Source organism: Antrostomus carolinensis, unplaced genomic scaffold (genome assembly GCF_000700745.2).
Source record: "Antrostomus carolinensis isolate BGI_N321 unplaced genomic scaffold, ASM70074v2 scaffold3263, whole genome shotgun sequence".
NCBI lineage: Eukaryota > Metazoa > Chordata > Aves > Caprimulgiformes > Caprimulgidae > Antrostomus > Antrostomus carolinensis.
This window is the reverse complement of record NW_010304276.1, coordinates 38,051-59,854: the sequence shown is the minus strand read 5'-3', so window position 1 is coordinate 59,854 and position 21,804 is coordinate 38,051. Positions and strand designations below refer to the sequence as shown.

At 36.8% G+C, this 21,804-nt stretch overlaps 1 protein-coding gene across 1 annotated transcript in view; it reads right to left on the bottom strand.

The window, feature by feature from the left end:
- Positions 1-21,804, bottom strand: part of EXOC2 (exocyst complex component 2) — a gene marked incomplete at its 5' end in the record, with an annotated part of 101,245 nt that overhangs the window by 48,397 nt on the left and 31,044 nt on the right. The window contains 5 exons of the mRNA XM_010164373.1: positions 3,059-3,180; positions 5,992-6,149; positions 6,400-6,468; positions 10,440-10,564; positions 14,849-14,974. Of these exons, the coding sequence (XP_010162675.1) occupies positions 3,059-3,180; positions 5,992-6,149; positions 6,400-6,468; positions 10,440-10,564; positions 14,849-14,974 (600 nt within the window). The remainder of the gene's footprint in view (positions 1-3,058; positions 3,181-5,991; positions 6,150-6,399; positions 6,469-10,439; positions 10,565-14,848; positions 14,975-21,804) is intronic.

Genomic DNA, 21,804 nt, shown 5'->3' with positions numbered 1-21,804 from the left:
ATGCATCCTGCATCATCATTTCTTTTGGGCTTAATCGACTTGTAAACAGAACAAAGATGAACTGTGTGCAGTTTGTGGGGGCTTTGACATACTGTTTTTCACACACAAATTGCTCATCAGAACTGTCTGTACATCATGAAACTCCCTTTTAAATGAGCAAAAATTTCCGTGAATTACTATCTCTCCCCAAAACCCAAGAAACGAAGATAACTAATGCATGCTGAAATGCATCTTCACTGTCTTCGTGCTTTAATTAGCTAAATTAAGAAGCTTGGTTGTGGAGTCATACCCTGCAACTCTACATCGCATAGAAGTATAGGCTTAATAGGGATAAAAAGTATTAAGAGACTGTGTAGAATAATTACTCTGTTCATTTGCCTGTTCAGTAAACCTCTTAATTCAACCAATATTCTGGCGAGCCTTTAGATTACACTCCTAAATCTTCACATGTTTTTGTGGCTGCTCAATTTTTGCATTCTGTTCTGAGCTAATACAAATACAAAAGAAACTATTTTCCTTCTCATATTTTGCTGCTCATCAAATTACAGTCAAATACATTAATGTACACCCCCTGTCTAGTCTGGTATTCACATGATTTGGCTTTCATGACCTTTATGACCAGTGATTGCATACGGGAGGGAAAGAACACAGACTGCTTCTCAGGGCCAGCATGAGTATGTGGAGTTTATCATAAGACAAGAAGAAAACCCTGTGTGTAGGCAGATCTGTCCTATTTAAATAGCTAGAGTGCTTTATTAAAAATTTTAACTAATCTGAATGCCTTTACTAACTTACAACACACAGCAAGAGATGAGATTGAACTTTCTATCAGCAGTCTATGCAGTTCATATTTCAGAGAGATTATAGAGGTGAGATTCAAGTCCAGGAGGAGCCTTTTTCACTTCTGCATTACAGATATAACTACATCTGAGATCCATGTACACAGCTCCATGAGAATATCCATTAACTGTTCTTTCACTGGTTCCCTAAAAAGAATAGTTTCTCCAAGGGGACAATTAATCCTGTGCAGAAAAAACTGTCTAAACAAATGCAACATATGCAAATTTGCTTTAGCTGGTAAAGACCAACAACAACAACAACAAAGGGTCCCATAGATAAGGCACACAGTGCAACAATATGGAATGAGAGTCATCATTCAGGCAGGCATCTTTTCTGTCCTCCTGGTTGATGCTATGGCCAATACACAGAACTGCTGCACTGACAGGGATGGAAGAAGCAGTCAAGGAAGGCTGCTGGTATTAGCTAGATGAAAGAGAGATATGTTATCCAGCCAGTGTAACATATCAGCATCTCAAGGGATCTGATCTCTTTTGATTCAAGAAAGAAATGTATGATTAAAGATGTTCAGACCAAATGGAGAATCATTCAGACACAGACTGGCAAATCTGCTTCAATAAAAATCGAAGGTACAGGCAACCATGAGAGTTTTTCCACCATAGAACATATGTGGCCAGCAATCAGGACGTAAGAAGCAGAAACTCTGCATCTGAACAAAGAACTGGGCTATTGTTATGATGCAACAAGTAGGCAAAACTAGTAAGATGGCAGACTGTTTGGATGAGAGCTTCATCATTAATCAGGTATTAGAGCTCTCTGGACTGCACTGGAGAAGCTAGCTGGACAGCTCACAGAGATTTGATAAGCTGAGGATTGTCAGCAAAACAGTTTGGAGCTAGATACTTCATAGAATCATAGAATCATAGAATGGTTTGGATTGGAAGGGACCTCAAAGATCATCTAGTTCCAATCCCCCTGCCATCAGCAGGGACACCTTCCACTTCCTCCCTTTGAAACAGGAAATCTGTGGAATCACTGAATTCCTAGACAGAGGGTAGTCAGTCCAAGAGGACATCCTCATGTCACAATTTTAAAATATAAAATAAAATAATATTTTTCCCTTACCATTTTAAGAAAAAAAAAATCTCAATTGCGCTAAGTGAAGAAAAGCAAGAAACTTACTTATACTTTAAGTGACACGTGAAAAAGTGGTAATGCTTTCCCTATAGAGTTTTAAAGACACAAGATAACCTGTCTACTTGTATGGCCAACTAGCTTGATATTAATGCAGAAAAATGATGTTAGTGGTGACAAGGGATTTAATAAAAGAATTAAGAGCCAAGAATACAATTCATATCAATATTGTATCAAACAAACTATAGAGGCCTTATGATTTTTTGTCACCAAAAGTTTAAAAATTTTGCTTAATATAGTCACCTGCACTTAGCACACTTAAGGCTTGAGTAAAACACAAGCTACAAAACAATAATGAATCGTATGTTAAAGATTAAAAACTGATGAAATTGTAGAATTAAAAAAGCCCTAATATTTTTAACATTGGGGGCAATTAGTCTTTTGGAAAAAAAACTCTGCTAAGTTGATTAGTAGATCAATCTGCCCCAATTTTAAGAGTGACATTTATTTCTGGAAGATTTATTTCATTCACATTCAAGTTCCAGAGTTGAATACAAGAGGAGAAGATGAATGGCCTCTGATGCAGAGAGTCAGGTTAGATTTAGAGAATGTGTTACTGGTCTTGACAATCCAGACATGCATGGAAAAAGCTGTGTACACAGCAGGAAGCCTGGGGATTATAATGTTAGTAAAATGCCTTGGAAAACACACAACTAAAATACTTCATAAAGGACTGTGGATTATTTTTTCTTGGGGGTGGGACATCGCTTATTTAATTCTTCACTTTATAGAAGAACTCAAAAAAGAAAATAAATATTTCCAATATGGAAGAGCTGTATCATGAGATAAATCACATGCATTGTAAAACTGTCTCAACCCAAAGGAAACAGATCTAAACTACTGTATTCATTAGACTAAGGAAAGAGAAGACTCATAACACACATTTCTGTCAGAAAAGCGAAATACTTGAGTAACTCTTGTAAGATATTACAGAACTCAGGGGAGTCCACTGCCACTACAATATCTGCAACAAACATGGTTATCTTCCAGAACATGTTTTGGCCTAATTGGAGGAAAAAAAAAAAAAAAATTACAGTAAGCAAAGAGATCTGCAGCCTTCTATTACCTTCAGCTGTGTGCTGCAGGGTCACTATAATGCAACGTACACGAAGGTCCAAAATAAGATCCTGGATGATCTGAAGCATATCATTTGGTATCTCGAGTGCAGTAAGAGACTCAGAACTAAGCCTGGAAAACAAATAAAGTTAGACAGACTTGTAAATCTGCAGGAGTTTTTTTTTAAGCTGATATAATTTCATTGCATTTTTTAGACATTTTCTGTGTATGTGAACACAGTAGCTCTATCTGCAGTGTATCTTTGAAAACAGATTATCCCATTCAGAGAGGATTAATTATTTGCTTAATTCAGAAGCCTGCAAATACAGACTTATTTTTCTGTAATATTATAATAATGTCACCACAGCAACATGCCAACTTTTCCCACTGTCCTCTTGCTCTTGCCTGCCTGCTTTTCTGCATCCACCTCTTGTCTTATGATCCAAGAATAATACTTTTGGAGCAGAAGTAGCTTTTTTGCTGTTTTTATGTGAATGCCTAGATTAAATCCCAGGTCCATTAACAGGGTTTCTGAGATACTGTTTACCTGTATTGCAACAGTAACAACCATGAAGCTGCCATAAACAGTGATGGGGTTGTGCATCAGATTGCCAAGAGTATACACATACAAGGAGCCAAAACATGCCTACTGCATCACCTGAACAGTGAAGAGGGAATTCATTCACTGTTCTGCTCCCAGCTCTGACGAGGCACAAATCACCAGCTACTGTAGTGGAAACGTTCATTTCCATTTTTTCCTTTAGAAACAGTTACCCAGCAGCTGCTTGCAAGGAACAGCATTTCAGCTTTTAACTAAAAGGTTGCAGTTGTGGTCAGACTTTAGTTAGGGGCACAAAGTGAGGTTCACTGCTTTTATCCAACTCTTGGATATTTAAGTAAGGACAATTCAAATCCAGTCATTGCCACTTGCCCTACTGCTAATATGGAGCAAAGCGGAGGGAGTAGAAAATGCCACAGAAGAGGAGTAAGAAGGCACAAGCAAACAAGTTTGAGTAGTAAGTGGAATGTTTCCAGTCATCCACCTGTAGGCTTCAGTTCCTTACCCCTGGTGCTGGGCATAAACCATCAAACTCCACCATTAACCAGACTGCTATCTGCTCAGCACAACTACTGAATTAGTAGATTACATAAATCTGCACTACCTCAGCCATCCACGAAACACAGGATATCAATGCCCATCCGTGACTTTAGTTTAAGTGACTTTAGACTTGAAAGAAGGACTGTACTTAAAACTGATTCCGTTTCTATGGGAGCATGCAGTTGCCACCTCCCTAAGATCATGTTTTTCCTCATATAACTCACCCTAACATATACATACCTCTCTATCCTTACAATAAGGCAAAAATCTTGCCAACAACAGCTTCACTTTATCATACAGCTCTAATTTACTCTCTGGAACCTACTCATACTGGACAAAGAGAGAATGGGGTACAAGAGAAAGACCGTACAACCACCCTGCTTTAAGCTGTGTGATGCACAAACAAGCAGAAAAATTAAGATCACACAGATGTAATGACAACTCCTTGTCATCTAATTTTGTAAGTTTTAGTATTCTTAAATACAAGCAGAAAATAGTAAATAATTTGCAAGGTGACTGAAAAGAGTTAAATCTATCATGCGCTTCATAATGACTTCATTTAGATACTATAAAAAATAAGACTTAAGCTACTACATACCTTTGCAACAAATAAGGTTTTTATGCAATGTGTAGACTCTTCATGAGAAGAGTTCACTTTCATCATTGGTGTGAATCACCAGAATTTATTAGACTGTCAAAGTGTGGGGGCTCAAAAAGAAAAGTACTCGCAGCTCTTGCAAAAACTTCTGACCTGGTCATTGCTGGTCAGTACCCCATCATGGTATGTTCAGTTCCTCTTCTCCAAATTGCCCTTTTTCTTCTCTACTTTTGACCACTCTGCATTAACGTCTAGCTTACTTTATTACACTTTAATGCTGTGAGAACAGCAAGGTGGGGAAAAGAGTGGGAGGGAGAAAGAATTTACACAGCTCACAGTTCAGTCGTTCAGTAGCAAAGCAGTGGCCAGAGAGCAACTGGAGATTCTCTGAAAAAAAGTCTTCATATATCCTATAACCTCAATCTGGATCATATCTCAATGGTAGGACTCTAAAGCATAACCAACCTTTCGAGAAATCTGTTGGTTAAATTTCCAAGCCAATATTACAGATGTTCAAGTGTTAAACTCTACAATTCTATAATTTGAGTGAAACTGGACTGCTTCTCATAAAAGGGTAACACTGGTGCCAAAACCTGCTCCTTTGCCCCTTACATCTTTTCATCAAATGCCAAGTTAATTCCTTCTTAAATTGGAAGCTTTCCATAAAATTTACCCAGAATAAGAAACTTCACATGGAAATCTTTTTTCTAAATGGTTGAAGTACAGATAGTGTTACTGACAACAGACTTCGGGAAAGTGTGAAGCAGACTTGACAACAGATATGTATCACTGTTAGCTCCATCCACAATAAGAATATCTGTATGTGATTACACCCCTTTCTTTTCTTCCTCTGTGCTTTACTTCTTACCTACTTTGAAAACTACAGATAAAAAGTAAAGATAATAAAGCAGATAATTGCTTTCTACCCTAAAGAATCAAATCCTGTTTCATTCATAGTGTCTATGCTGTGCCAGGCAAATATTTCATTCAAACTTTTTTCATAAGATGCTATGGAAAAAAAATGAATATATCATTACATAATAGGGCTATATCATGAAACATTATTAATTACACTTGCACATAAAATCCTAAATCTGCCATAAGTAGGTTTTTTTGTAATTCTATTTTTGAAAATGTTAACATTCTCACTACTCAGGGTATTTAATGCAATAAACAAAACAATTTGCCCAAAAAGCACACACATTCTGGGAATAACATCATTTTGTAGATCCACGGATCCATTTACCTTACAGTCTGGATAACATGTGTTAGCCACTGGCCAGAAAGTTCAGATTTCATCTCCCAGCCACCATACTGTCTTGTTTCTCCTTCTCGGAGGCTGAATGGAAGCAAAGCTCCACGGATAAGTTTTACCAGAGAGTGCATCACTTCCTGAATCATTTTCTGCATCAGAAGAAGGGAAAGAAAAATTGAGCAAAAAGCTCTATCAATGTGCTTAAGCAGCAATGTACTTGCTATACACAACAGCTTGGACTGTATCATTTACAGGTGGCTCCACATGGCAGAGTGGAGAAGAAGGAGGTATAAGAGCACACAGATGATTTAAGAAATATGATTTTCAAGGTGGTAATACTAAAGTATCTTGCTATGAAGGAAAACTGAAAGAAAGCAAAGTTTTCCCCCCATAACTTACCTTGAAATCATTTTGTCTTTGCCTAGCGTTTTTCTTTGATCTCTCCATTTGGCCAGATTTTTCAGCAGTCTTGTGAAAATGAGAAAATTGAAAAGTGTAAGTATCTCATAACCACTGTTAAAATAATTCTGAAAAAGGGGGTTTCAAAGTGAAGAAGTGAAAACTGATGAGTTTATGATGCAATTATAAAAACTAACTCATGGCACCTAAATAAGCAAAGACTCTCTCTCTCTATATATATATATCAATATACTCTACTTACTGTAGGTCAGTGTGCAAATGTTTAATTCTAAGGAACAATGTGTCAGAGACAAGTGTAAGAGTAGCTCAAGCAATATGAACTTCAGGAGGTCGAAGTCTTCTCTCTGAGGTGTTAGTAGAGAGCTAAAATATGTGTAATCCAATTGTACATCAAGTTTATCTGAAGAAACTCTATTTTCTCAGCATGGAAGCTGCCCAGAGAAGGACACTGATGTGAAGTGGGGGACACTTCTTGGAATGAGGGCAATTTGGAATTATAACATGGGAGGGGGAGGGTTGAAGGGGGTTTTTGTTTGTTTTTAGGAACAGCATTTTGTTGACAATGATCTTTAAATAATTCAACTAACTGTAAAAGAGACTGCAAAATAATCAGCATCTTTATGGACAGTTCATGAGTACATAAGTACGCTTTGCATGAGACAGTTACAGTTGAAGAAAAACATGGTTTGACTAATAGTCTTCCTGTTTGTAGTTCTAGCCTTCTGTAGAGTCTACTGAGAACACAGTAAATTATGCCAAAAAAAGTTATTTTAAATACTGGTTTAAGTGTACAAGTAGAATTTTCTAGTTAGAAAATCTCCTATTTTATGTATGTACAGCAACATCTACTGGACAAGAAATGCCATAACATGACAAGAGTGTTCTCCAAGATAATCAGTTTACTTTCAAGTAATTAATTAGAAATGCTGTGTTTTTCAATCTCCCTGTTTAGCTAAAGCATTTCAGATTTTTAAGGTAAAACAAATAATTTGAAGTGAGCAAAAATTAAATAAAAATAAAACTGCTTAACAGATTTGGAAAATACATAGCTATGAAACTCTTGTACTTTAAAGTTCTGAAGTCTAGAGTTTCAGACAAGGAGAACAACATTCAAGTTACTACTGCATATAATATCCACTTCTCTCTTCTAATGCCTTAAAAGGAAAATAAGCTGTATTCCTTTAAGCCTCTGGTAGCATATTAAAATTCACACTGTTTTACAGCTGGATTAAAGAACAACAAAAAAATTCACAGATCTTTGATATTTTTTCTTTTCTTAGTGGTTTTGCTAAAGACCAATCTTAAACCTTTCCTGCACAGACAGACCAAAACTATCTTGTGGTAAGACCAACGGTTACTACTCACATATGTGACTTCACCTACAGCGATTCAAAGAACTCAACTATTTAAACTGTTGAAAATACCACGTAAATCTTTAACTGACAATATTTTAAGGCACATAGCTAACCTTTCAGAACTAAAAAGAACACACCCCCCCGAAAGCCCCAATAACCTACAAACTGAATTAGAGAAAATACAGCTTCAAATTCATATCAGGGGGGATTTTCTTCCCACATTTTAAAAATTTCTTCAAGACTTGAAGAAATTAACTGAAATGGCCCTCTATATCATTTTCAGAGGACTCTTCTTAAAAAACTGTAGCATTTATCTTGCTTCCTGAATGACAACAAACAGCAAGCAACATGCTAAAAGAATTTGCTTCATGGTCAATTTAAATCTGTATCATTTCTGATAGAAAAACATATAAACTTTGAGTCTTGAATGTGATGTGGTTACAGATATTCTTAGGTGCTCTAGAAGAAGTCTTCTAGCTTATGCCACCCCCTCCTCCCACTCAATCTCAGTCGACTGTGGCATGTAGAACACACAAAAGAAACTGAGGGGCTTCCATAAGGACTAAAGGAGCAGAAGAAATTAAATGCATGGGGATTAATTCCTCAAAAGCTCAGAATCTGGCTCAACAGAGTACCTTAAAGACTGACAGGAAAACTGCTTCCTCCTCCCTTTTAAATAACATGGAAACAATGTTTTCTCAGGCATCACATAAGATCACCACATTTTCCATTTGTAGACATTTTCATGAATAGAATTTCTCAACCTTGTTTACAGTTCAAGTCTCAGTTTCTCTAGAAATTGCTTTCTTTTTCATTGTACTCAGAGAAAAAAAGAAATCACAATAACTTAACAGGTGAATTTGTACAGTCTCATTTCCAATCGCACTGTTGTCAAAGTAGAGGTTGTCATTTCCCTTATGAAATTATTTTTGTGAAAGTCAACAGAACTAAGGTTTATTCTTGATTCTACTTCCTACACTGAACATTATGAGTAAATGTCATATCTTTCTTTTGATTTTATCATGTAAAATGAGGATCACAAATAGCATCTATTTCACCAGAGCTATAATGCTCTGTATATCATGTTCCACATATAACGGCCTATAGTACCTATTAGTATCATCATATGAAAACATTACATTAATTTACATACAGTGGCCATAAATAGAATGACCACTTGAGAAATTAATTTTTCAGTTAGTCAGAAAAAAGGAAAATGACAAAATAAGCTTCCATATTTCATTTTCCCAAAATTTTTTGTTTCATTTTCTACTAAGGCTGCAAAGAATAGTAGATATCTATGGCTGGGGTGCTGCTTTAGGGATAATTTTGTAGTGGAATACTGTAGTTGTGATGACTTAAGGATTTAAGTACAGCAGGACACTGTAAGCATGGCAGGATAAAAACAATCTCAACAGATGAAATGATATAGCAACAATTAAACAGAGAAGTTTTAGATGCATAAACTTTTAGGTTCCATATAAAAGCTGACTGGAATAACACACATGTCCAAAAGCTTGTTTATTTTCCACCTGCTCTGTATTATCCCAACTATCTCTACAGACCTTGTCTTCAGAGTTTTCTAGGACCCAGAATGAGTGAGTCCAAAGTGCAGCCACCAGGACTTTCCAGGGATAGCTATGCAAGTATGAGCTAGTGCCTTATCATCTGCTGATGGAACAGAGAGCTGCCTCTCACTACACTTCAATCCTGTCTGTCTTTAACAGATTGCTTCTTGGGAATATGCCATCACTACAGTTCTCCTTCTGGAGAAGAAACAACATGGCTTGAGAAACAGAAGTGAATTCTCTGTAAAACGTAATGTGACCAAATCCGTGGCAATAACACAAGCCCCAAAGCTATTGTATTTATCCGGTAACAATCATGATGTTAAGCTGTATACTACCCATATAAAATTAATTATGAAATGCATCCTTTAAAAATCTGTTAATAGTGTGCATTTAAAACTGTACACGTAATGAATAATTCCCTTTTTTTTCCCCTCTGCTTCTTGAATTATCAAGATTATATTTACATAATTTGTAAAAACCGTATCATCTGAGCAAGAAGGACTAGAAGCACAGGCGATTGCAGGTGACTGCACTTCCACACTAGACTCCCTATAGTATGTCAGTGTATACCACTCTGGTCCTTGGTCATTTTGCAACTCTGGTCTTGAACCTATCCTCACTTCCAAATACTTAAAGCTCAAGAAATGAGTACTCTTGTTCCAAAGAAAGGAAACATTTTTTTTCTGTATGACTTTGTTTTTTACATATCTCTATCCTTCATGCAATTTGCTATTTCTTCAGGTCACCAATGAAAGGCAGCTGGCTAGCTATGACTAAGATGTGAAACTATACAGATATTGACTCCAGCATCTGGAAGACACAGACACACCACTGGCAGAATTCTAAGTAATTCCACTGTATGCTTTTATTCTTTTAAAAGCAAAAAGAAAAAATCTCACTTCTACAGGTTAGTATTGTAAGACATCTTATTTGTCAAGGCAGCATATCTCAAATGTGTAAGAGTCTACATATCGTTTTATAAACCTCTCTGATTAAAATAAGTCATCACTTCTTCCAGTAAAATATAATACTCCAAACACAATTACTATGGAGCTTTTTTACTTAAAAGTAATTGATATAGAAGAAACCGTACCTCACTGAATAAACTTCCATTCACATAAGAAATCCAGAGCTTCCAGAAGTTCGGTAGCTGACTTAAAACAAGTTTTGTCAACTTTTCAACAAATACAACTTGTTGAGGAGCTTTGTATCGCCAAGCTAAAAGAGGGAGAGGGGACGGAAAAAATAAAATTAAAAACCTCTGAATTAATAATAAAAATGTACTACTAGCTTGCTGCTGCTTTGGATTATGCAGTGACTATACAGCAGATACAAAACCTTTCAGGTAGGAATGAAAAAAAATTAAGTCTGATCCATATATGTGTACACAACTGGGACACAAAAGTTCTTTCTTTTAATGTGCTTACAAGGTGCGAGCACTAGGCCCCTTTGTAGGGGTATCTAATGCAATCCTGATCTCCTGTCTTCAAACCATTATAAAAGGTAAGGTAACATGAAAGCAAGACATTAGAGGTTGCAAATTATGTGGTGATGGTGAAGAAATAGGGCTGCTAGGATGACAGAAGAAGGGGTCATGGCTTTAAGCTGAAAAAGAGTAGGTTTAGATTAGATTTTAGGAAGAAGTTTTTCACTGTGAGGGTGGTGAGACACTGGAACAGGTTGCCCAGAGAAGCTGTGGCTGCCCCCTCCCTGGAAGTGTTTAAGGCCAGGCTGGATGAGGCTTTGAGCAACCTGGTCTAGTGGAAGGTGTCCCTGCTGATGGCAGAGGGGTTGGAACTAGTTGTTCTTTAAGGTCCCTTCCAACCCAAACCATTCTATGATGTTATGATTCTATTTCCAGCTCAAAAAAATTTCCATTGTGGCCTAGGGCAAGTTGCCAGTCTCTCATCTTCATTTTTATTTGTTTGGTGAAATCTTTTATCTGGAAAACAGGGGAGATTCCAATGTTTTTGTTAAAACTCAAGAAAAAACATCACTAATTATATAATGAGATTCCTGGATGAAGAACACAATCATAACATATAACACTGCAGCATCTCTCACTTCATGAACCTACTGCACTCCTGGTACACCGGCTATTAGAGCACGTCAGGAAAATAACTTGTATTTTGGCAGCAGGTAACTTCTCAGTTTCTTATCAAATGGGGCAAAGAGAGGTTGAGGGAGAAGCTAAAGAGAAAGCTGAACTTGCACAGAAGAAAAGTACTAATTAACATAGGAAATAAAGGAAACTTTGTGAAATACCTTTCTATAACCATCTGCCTTCTCCACTGAAACGTTCTCAATTACGGTGTTTTAACAAAACAGGGTATCAGTGTAACAGTGATAAGAGACTTGTATTTCACCTCAAGACTTAGAATTCACTTTAGAACACTTGGAAAAAAAATCACAGATTTTTGAAAAACAACAAAACAATCAAACAATAAACCCCCAAACAACTAAAAAACCACAAACCAAACCAAAAACATTTAAAGAGGTCCATGTTTGTTGGTGTGGGCTTTTTTGTGTATAAACTCTGTTCTTTTATAAACAATAAAGTTAAAAACATGATATTATCCTTCATAATTCTGTGGAAATGCAGAAATATGTTGAGTGAAATAGCGCTTTTTGTCTTCACTCTGCTAGAGAGTATTGCCTACCTGACAGGAATTCACCAGTTAGGCAAAAATAGCTGCCTAATAGCACATTAGGTAACTAGTAGGCTTCACCAGAGCCTCGCTATTTTATTGTGTTGGTAGCCAGCCCTGAATCTCCTTAAAGTACAACAAGCTTTCAGCAGAATCCATTTTCCAAGGTGAGGGTTAAATATTGTTGTATTTTTTTAGCAGATGAATAAACATCTGTACTACCCAAAATGTTCTTTTCCCTCATGGCCAAAAAGTTTAGGGACTCTGGATTAGTATCTGAAAATCCAAAAAAAAAAATCACAATGGAAGTCCAAAATTTGGAGAGAGCCTCTGGCACAACTGAAGTGTAACTCTGCTGACAGTGGTGCATTTGTTTAGGAGGCATGAAAACTTCAGAGCTCAACTAGCAAAGCTCATAGCATGGACACAGATAGCATGTCAGAGCACTACTTTTGCCAGCTTGGTTTATGACTGTCAGAGAACGGGTCTAGACACAGTAGCAGGAAAAACTCCTCTTACTAACATAAGCTGTGACTATGCCAGGAAGCTGTGCCAACACTGCTATAGCAACAGGCTCTGGAACACCAACAACCCCAAATTCTAACCAAAGGATTTTAGCTCCTTTGAGAAAACATTTCCTCTTTGCCAAAAGCTCCAGCACCAACCCAAGGTTATAACCAGGGATGTCTGTTCCTAACTGGAAACACACTGGCAAGATTTACTTCATGTATGGAATTCTTTTCCCCTCCAGTAAGCATACTTCAGGCTTAGTCCTGAGCCTGCAGACAGTAGATATTTATTATAATAAGCTACTGCACATCATGTTAAAAAGCACATTCTGCCCATAAATTCAGGATATTTTGACTTTGTGGCTAGAGAAAACTCTAATCTACGGTAAAGCAGAAAATTTATTTTATTTCCTTTATTTTATTGTAATCTGTGCTGTAATATCCTAAAGATGAAACTAGAACTATTGTTCACAAATTCCTGTGAACGTATGCTCAAGCAAGAGCTGAATGTTATTTAAATGCTGCAGTTTTGAATTCAAAGTATTTTGTTCAAACAATCTCATGGACAATCACTTTCAAACATGTTGGGAAAAAAAACCTCAAAACATACCAAAACACCAAAACAACCTAGAGATGCTATTCCTCAAATTTGCTAAAAACCAAAAGGCTGCACAAGCAACTTGAAAACAGAGCATATCATAGCATATGTGGAACGGCAGCTCCTGTAGAGGTGTCATAAGTGGTTGGTTTGCTTTGGCTCTCCACTCAGAGAAGAGCAAGGATGGTAGAGCTTGCAGTGGGCACATGCACCTAAGTACCAATGAACTCAACTCAGAGGCAACACATTCTAACTCCAGGGTCTTTGCAGCAGATTATTATGATGCTCTGATCTTCCAGTTTTCCTTTGAATCTTGGTTTAAACCGGTGGCTACAGAATCACAGAATGGTTTGGGTTGGAAGGGACCTTAAAGAACAACTAGTTCCAACCCCCCTGCCATCAGCAGGGACACCTTCCACTAGACCAGGTTGCTTAAAGCCTCATCCAACCTGGCCTTGAACACTTCCAGGGAGGGGGCAGCCACAACATCTGTGGGCAACCTCTTCTAGTGTCTCACCCTCCTCACAGGAAAGCTTGCTGAAGACTTACCTCTTCCAGTTTGTAAAGTGTTACGGATCCATAACTAGGACTTTGCAAGCAAAGATAACTGACTGAATTGGAATTGCCTTCTGTAGATGCCACTATTTAGACAGAGACGTGCAAAAGAATTAAATCAAGGAAAAAATAATCTGGGTTTTGGATGTTGCTTGCTACACTAACTGTGGCGTGTGTATTGTTAGTGGATGGTACTCAACAACAACTAGCAATTTACTGTTTTGCCTGTAGCACTTGTTAATCAACTAATGCAAGGCTTTGAACTGAGAAAGGACAAGGGTAACAGTAATACAGTAATGTAATTACTTTGTATACATGTATATTTTGAGAAGTTTGTATAATTTACATTTTAAAAGACAAACTTTCAACTTCAAATTTTGATGCAATTTGTCTTGCACTGTGGCAGCACAAGATATACGATTCTTATTCATTCTACATTCTTCAACGATTCCCTTCATTCCTACTTTTGCTTAAAAAAAAATAAATCAGATATTTATAGATGTTTTTTGAAGGAAGTCCACAGAATTGGGAGAAGAGTAACATCAAAGCAGAGCAAACCCAGAAAATTCTTTATAAAAACCTGCTTTCTGCAAAAAAGTGCTTTGGTAAGAAATGACCTATCCTGTGAAAACATGTCTTCTGTCTCCTGTGATGTCACTATTGAGAGATTCCCGAGTTGAAGCTGTTTGGACAAGGGTGTTGAAGACACTTATGACACACAAGGGCTCTGCTGGTTGTGGATACACTGCTTGAGCTTAGTCAGACACTTTGTTTCCCTTTCTGAGTTTACCAAATTAGAGAAAAGGACCAGATATATGAAGTCACAGAAGGTGTAAATGCAAGGAGAGCCATCTTAGCAAACACAGAAAAGGTTTAATAATATCAAAAGGTGGTAAGCAGTAGGTGGTTATATATACAAAAAAAAGTAATTCTGGTTTTGTATAAAAAAATACTTTTATTACCTTGACTATATTTTAAGAAGCAGATTTCAGCTATGAACTGCTCTTTGCTTGCCAAAACCATAGAGGATCCCTTCAGTAAGCAATGGTAACGCATGAGAAGAAAGAATTTTATTTGGTACCAAACCAAAACAAACACAAAGAATGTGGGTTTCTGTTTGGGTTTTTTACTACACCACACAATGGACGTAGGGAACTGAAGCTTTGTTTTTCCAAATAAAACAGATGCCTACCATCCTCACGGCCAGACTGAAAGCTGCTCCCCCTTTTCAATGAAGCAGTTTGTCCAAGATGGCCAATTGGTGATGGACGCACATCACTGTCCAGGTCTAACATGGGGCTGTGGAGCAATGAGTTACCTAGGGAGAGGGGAAAAAATTAAGTTATAATGATTTTGCACATTAATTGACATGAAACTGCATGCTGCATGGGGAAATCAAATTTAATTCAGAAGTGACACAAGAAAAAAGTTCTTGCAAAATCATTCTTAATCTTGCTTATTTAGACTGTTTGTCCATCTACATCAGCGCTGCTCAATAACACCACTATTGACTCCTGTAGCAAAGCCAAAGCCACAAGTACCATGTGGGAAATATCATTCTTTGCTCTGTATGTTTCTCGGCTCTTACTTTAATATGTTTTACAATTAGTTGCTTGAAAGCCACGGATAAATATCTATTTATGCCATTAGCGACATGGCACATGCTTTTTTTCTGGTGTATGTCTAAATATACTTTTCAACAGCAAAAGTTTCTTGTGTCTTCAGCTGAAGCAGTTAAGGGTAGAGCATTAAACTACTTCTTAGCTGTTTGACCTCTACAGAGTTCAGGTAGAAAGAATCCATCCATCCATCATGAAGCAGATGAACTACTAGCACTGGATGCTTCTGCATGTCTGTAAAACATCCTGTACTTATACATATCTAAAAACCCTTCCCCAGGGTCCTATAAAATCTTTCTCTGTTTATCAAATAATTATTTTTCTCTTTGGGTGTCTGTCCATATACAGGTCACTATTAGCAAGTCCTAACCAATGATCTAACCTGATAGAGGTGGATACTTCAAGTCTAATGTACATTTTGGAAAACAACTATATAATAATGAGCAGACTATAATGATTTTTTAATGTACTGTAACACTGACAATATTTCTTCTAAAGTCTAAATTGCCGCTTTGTGCATTTCACCTTACAGATACATTTCTGAAAGTACTCATCAAAAATTATTTCATCATTGGTCAACTGAACTGTAACAGCTAAACTTAAATAAACCATAACCCACAGAACTATAGAACAGCCCAGGTTGGAAGGAACATTGAAATACCATGTGGTCCAACCTTTAATGGGAAAGGGAGCCTAGATGAGATTATCTAGCACCCTGTCCAGTTGTATCTTGAAAACCTCCAGCAACACAGACTCTAACACATCCCTGGGGAGATTACTTCAGTGACTGTTCTCACAGTAAAAAAATTATTTCTTACGTTGAGATGAAACCTTTCCTGGTAATTCATGCTGAATTTTGTAGTGAGAATCTCAGCATTTGAGTTTATATTGCTTGACCTCTTCCATCAATACTTACATTCACTTAAAATAACAGGAAGGCCACACAGTAAGAGCACCAGCTGTAACACTGCAATACTCAGATTCAAGAGTAACACAAAGTAAAAAGGATTTGAAGAATATTTATTCTGAATTTATGCTGCTGTCAGACCAGCAGTCAGTTTACTTCAACAGCTGGGGCTTCAAGAGCAATATTAAGTATTGTGAAACTTATCACAAACTTCCAACAGGTGACAGTATTGAGTTTTAGTTCCTTTTGAAAGAAGTTCTTCCTCTCATAATTCTTTAATGGCCTCTAAAGAGATTTCCTGTGGCCTTTCACTGTGGCATTGTCATTACCGAGCTAACTGTCGGTTCCTCCACTCATCTTATTACTGTTCATATCTCAAGACACCTAAGTAAATAGATCTAATTTGCTATATCACTCACAGTCATGAGGGACACACTGCCTTAACTGACTTGGTGAACCCATCTGTGCTATCTTTAGCCTGTAATACGATTCTGTTCACTATTTAACTCCTACACCAACTCATCTTTACGACACCTTCAAAATTTATGCGTTTTCAGCCATATGGTATCAGCTGTAGTGATTTAAGCATATTATCTGCTGTTGCCACAGACAAAACCTATAACGAATTTGAACAAGAATTTGGGGAAAGACTTTTCCTTCTGAATGAACTAAAATACAAAATAGTGAGAAAATAAAAAACTAAAGTTTTCAGTAGTTTTTTAAGTAGGTATGTATGCTGCAAATACAAATAGTTAATTACAGACATGTACTATGCAACTACCCCTATAGCAGGGATCTATGTGTAAGGTCACACATCATCAGCATTTATGGTTTAAACACCTATGACTTCTAAAACATATCTTAAATGTTGTAAATTTGCAGTAATTAACTTCTGTGAAAACATTCCAGCAACCTTACAGAATGAAGTAAAAACAAAACAAATTGATTCCTCTCCAGATTTAAAAAAACCCACGCATTTGATACCTTGCAGAGATTTTACCTAGAATAAAAAGAAAATTGTACAGAAGACAGAAATTTTAAGTGCCTCACATAGTTCTTGGGCTTCAATAAGAATTTGACTCAGATTCAACATATCTGCATTTTATTTGGCTGAAAAAAATGTATACCAAGAAGGTCAAATCAGAATTGTCACAGGCATTGCTAGTTAAAACATATACTTAAAAAACCCCCAAGAGTGCAGCAATGCTATTTTCACAAAAACTACAATTACAAAAAGCCATGATACACCAAAACTTCTCTCTTTGATGTCTTCACATAGAATTTAGGTTCTCACTTTTCAAACACCTTGTTAATATAAGGAATTTCTTGTAAACAGATGGTCTCTAAAAATGACAGTGCCAATTAAACTTCAGAATTAAGAAAAACAGACCCACTTACCAAAACATCTTAATGTGAATTAGTTCAATTAAAACCATTTGCTTGAGGTAGCTGAAAACCTGAAAATTCTGTATTGCTGCAGAAACACTAACCCCACGCTGCCCAAATGGTTTATATATTCACCAGTAACAGAAAACATGTAAAGAATACTCTCTTGTTCCACCAGAAAAACCACGCCATCAGTTTGCAACCGTACCAGGAAAAGAAAGTTTAACATGAACTAATTTCTTAATTGGTTGTCTAGCATTACAAGCAAGTATAACACAGCAGCAGGGAACTACAACAGCACATATACCCTCAGGACTAATAAACATCTGGACTACATTAGCAAAGCTGATCTTGCTTTCACCCTACCAGAAGATAGCGCTTGAAGACTGCACACTAACACATAAATCTTGTGAAAAAAGTGAGAGTTAACTTACAAACAATTTTTCTCCCATCCCAATGCATTCCCCCTCTGGAGCCAGCAGCTTAAATTTAGCAGCATAATGTAATACAATGAATTAATATTAGTATGGACTGCAGACAATAATATTTATAAACCTAAATAAACTACCCAAATAATAATTTACTGCCTATTCATTATCTGATTTGTGCACTATTTCTACATTCCTAGACCCTGAATACAGGACAGCAACAATCTAAAGTTTCAAGAAATTAACTTTTTTACTGTGCTAACAGTTTTTAAGATGTTGTATAAACAGCATGAACAATACATTCCTGGCAGATCTTCATTTTTTTTTTTTTTAATATACTGCATCTTTGAAGTTACAGAATTATTTTTTCCAAAATACAGCATTTACAATGGAGCATACCTGTCAGTGATTCCAGTGCCAAGTGTATATTTAACCAAGGAAACACAGGAAAAATAAATGTACTACATTCTCTTCTTCTACCAAATAGTCATCAGAAAACAGAAGTATAATTAAAGCCTTATTACATTTACAACTGTAAAATCACGAGAAGATCATATAAGAAGTTTTAAGGATTTTAACACTGCTGTAATTTTTTTTTTTTTTAAAGGATTTTACTGGGTTTCAACTTTTTGTGCACAGGTATTTTAAAATTATGTAGAATGAAATAAAAACATTAAGATACTGTGTGAAATATAAATAGTTTAACGGTTTTGTTCAGATCTTTTATCTTCTAGTGCAGTAAGATCTCATCAAAATGAGGATCTGAGGGAAAAAAAAAGCACAATAATACTTTTTGAGGTTATTAATTTGTGCTTTCACTTTCTATAAATCAAAAGTCACCTGTGCTGATCCCTAGTTGCGGGTTTTCTCTAAGTTTATCAGTACTGGAGTTGCTATAGGGTACTTAAGTGCCTGCAGTACCTATGGCCCATGTACATACCTTGGCCCCATTTGTTGAAATGTTACCTCTGCACGCAGCATATTGCAGCTGCTGTGAAAAAGATGACTAACACAAAATTCGCCTAAAATGGATTTTTCCATGTAAACCAGTCAGTGACTTAAATCTTTAAAAGCAGCTTTACTTTCTTCTTTCAAAACTACTACCAAAGTGAGCATAAAAATTGTTCTGCAATATCCATCGCTCCACAACTCTGCCTGTTTTTTTTTTTTCCCTCCTTGCAGTCTGACAGTCAGAGGTTTCTTGTGGGAGTCACACATCTCTCGCCTCCCTTCTGTAACCCAGCCTCAGACACTCTGCAATCCTGCCAGTCTGGTGCACCACTTGCGTGACATTCAGCTACAGCTTTTCACAAAACCCACTGGCTGATCGGGGATAATATAGTGCCAGTGCTCTTTGCAGTGATAAAGAAAATTGTTAACAAGTGACCAACCTCAGCCTGAGCAGTTTTTCAGTGTGATTTTCCGTGGTAAGTCAAACATCAGTCATTACACAGACTTGCTCATATACAGCAAGATCAATTTTTTTTTTTTTAAAAAAAGACCCTGCAGATGTACAACCAGGTGAATACCGTTACTGTATTCTTTCATCCATTATGTATCTTAAAGTGAATTTTCTCACAGGCTATAATAGCGAGGGGAGGCTGATCTATAGCCTCCAGACTCTCTGAAGGGCGGCAGACTTCCTTACCACCCTTAAACACCTTTGAACATTTTTTCCTGTGCACAGCGGGCCCTTGTCCTGTGCTACAGCCTGACCACCCACTGTTGCTTGTTGACCAAACACACAGTGCCTGGAGCCCGCACCGACACAACCAGGGTAAGATTCCTTTCAAGGACACCGCATTGAGAATTACAATTTGTCTAGGCAAGAAATTAGGCGAGCAAGAGAAATTACTGAAAAATTAACCTGCTCAGCAGATGAATGACTGCATTTTATTCTTTTTCTTCAGTCCTTTTTCTTTCTAATCTTACATTTGTTAGTGATCTGACATTTTCAAACGATCAAGAAGAAAATGGGTTGTATTTCTAGCAAAGAGGTGAGGATAGAAGATTAAAATTTCTGCACTTTATAGAGAAAATTATTTTGGAATAGACTTAGAAATGAATGCTTTTTGTATCTTAAGGCTAGTCTTCATTATACTAAATATATTTATAATGAAACTATTTTTCAGTCTACCACAAAAACAATAATTGGTTCTATTATTTCTAGTGTTGTTTTAAGTACTTCACAGCCTAAGGGTAAGCCTTCTTGTCAGTCCTGCACGCCAAAAAATCCTGAGGCAAGAGCCAAACACTTTAAGTTCAGCACATAAATAAAAATGACGTCATTTTACTAGCACTAGCTCCAGTGGACATTAAGATCATCAGCAACTTCGAAAACAACCCACTGCTTTTACTTAATTGCCCAAATAAGGACTTAAAAAAAAAAACCAAACAAACTAGAGTGGACACCAAGGTAAAATCCTGGCCACAAAAGTGTTTCACTTTATCTTCAGGGGTACTAATATTTTCAATTTTGATTTTAAGCTACCTGTGCTGCTTTTTAATCACAACATTTCCTGTCTTTATAACACTTTAAGTAATACTTAAAGTATTTAAAGTATTATACAAAATAAGAATGAACGCTGCACTTCTGAACATGTCAGATTCTACTAAAACTTCTATCTAACAGTAAAGTTACAGATACAGGTGGGAAAAGAGGAAAACAAATCCAGTGTCAAATTCTGTACTGATTAATTTTTTTTATTTTTTTATTTTTTAATTAATAACCCATTAAGGGTTTGTTTGACATCTGCTGTCAAAAAAGTATTTCTGCTATGGACAGGGGATGTGGTTTAGACATGAAATGGCTCCCAGCTGCAAGAAGTCTTCTTCCAGATGTACAGTAAGCAAAGGCAATGGAAAAGAACCAGCTGGTAGGATAACCAATTGAAAAGGCCCTTTTGACACAAGCCTTGCCGGCCCGTCTGATCTAACAAAGATGGCTCATTCATTGCAAGGTGAATAGAATCTCAGTGTGGCACAGAAGAAAGAGCAACATGGTCTGAGCGTCCATCTCTCTCCTTCACACTATGTACGGCTGTTGTTACTCTGGCACAAAAAAAACCCTGCACAGATTTTTACAGTATCTGGAGAACTGTGCATCATACTCCAAGTGCTAAAAAACCTGTGTTTTGTTTGTTTTTTTCCAGCAATAAGAACTACAACAAAAATAACAGTGCCAGAACTAGTATACTCCAGTTTTGAGAACTGTCTCCATGTTGGGAACTTTAATAGGTTGTATATTATACATTTTGCAACCCAAAGGGCAGCATAAAGTTCACACTACAACTGTGGTAGTGCTTCTATTCACAGTTTAGTTCCTATAGGGTATTAACAGATAGCTTACTTGCAATGAAGTTACATAATACCACAGAAAGACCTGTTAAGAAATGAAGACTTTCAGTCAGTTTGATGATAACTGGATTAGTCCTTATCCATTTTAGCTCAAAGGATCATGAAATCTACTAAGCCACCATTAAAGTCTAAGCAAATAACCATTGGCCACACAGAAAATGGTCTTAACCTCCATAGCTTCTTTCCCTGATACTCGTGTTAAGAACCCCATCGCTTAACTCATTTTGGCTATCTGCCCAGGGCCCCAGGCAAATTTTAAACTAAACCTCATTTATTTACATTTATTTTCATGTCATTTTATATCATTATATCCCCCACGTTTCCTGTACTCCAACAAGTCTGGGAAGCATAAACCATAGTGAAAAACTACAATTATGCCCTAATAATAGGGGAATTGCCAAATAAAGTTAAAATTTACAAATATGTAAAATCTTAATTGAAGGAAATAATT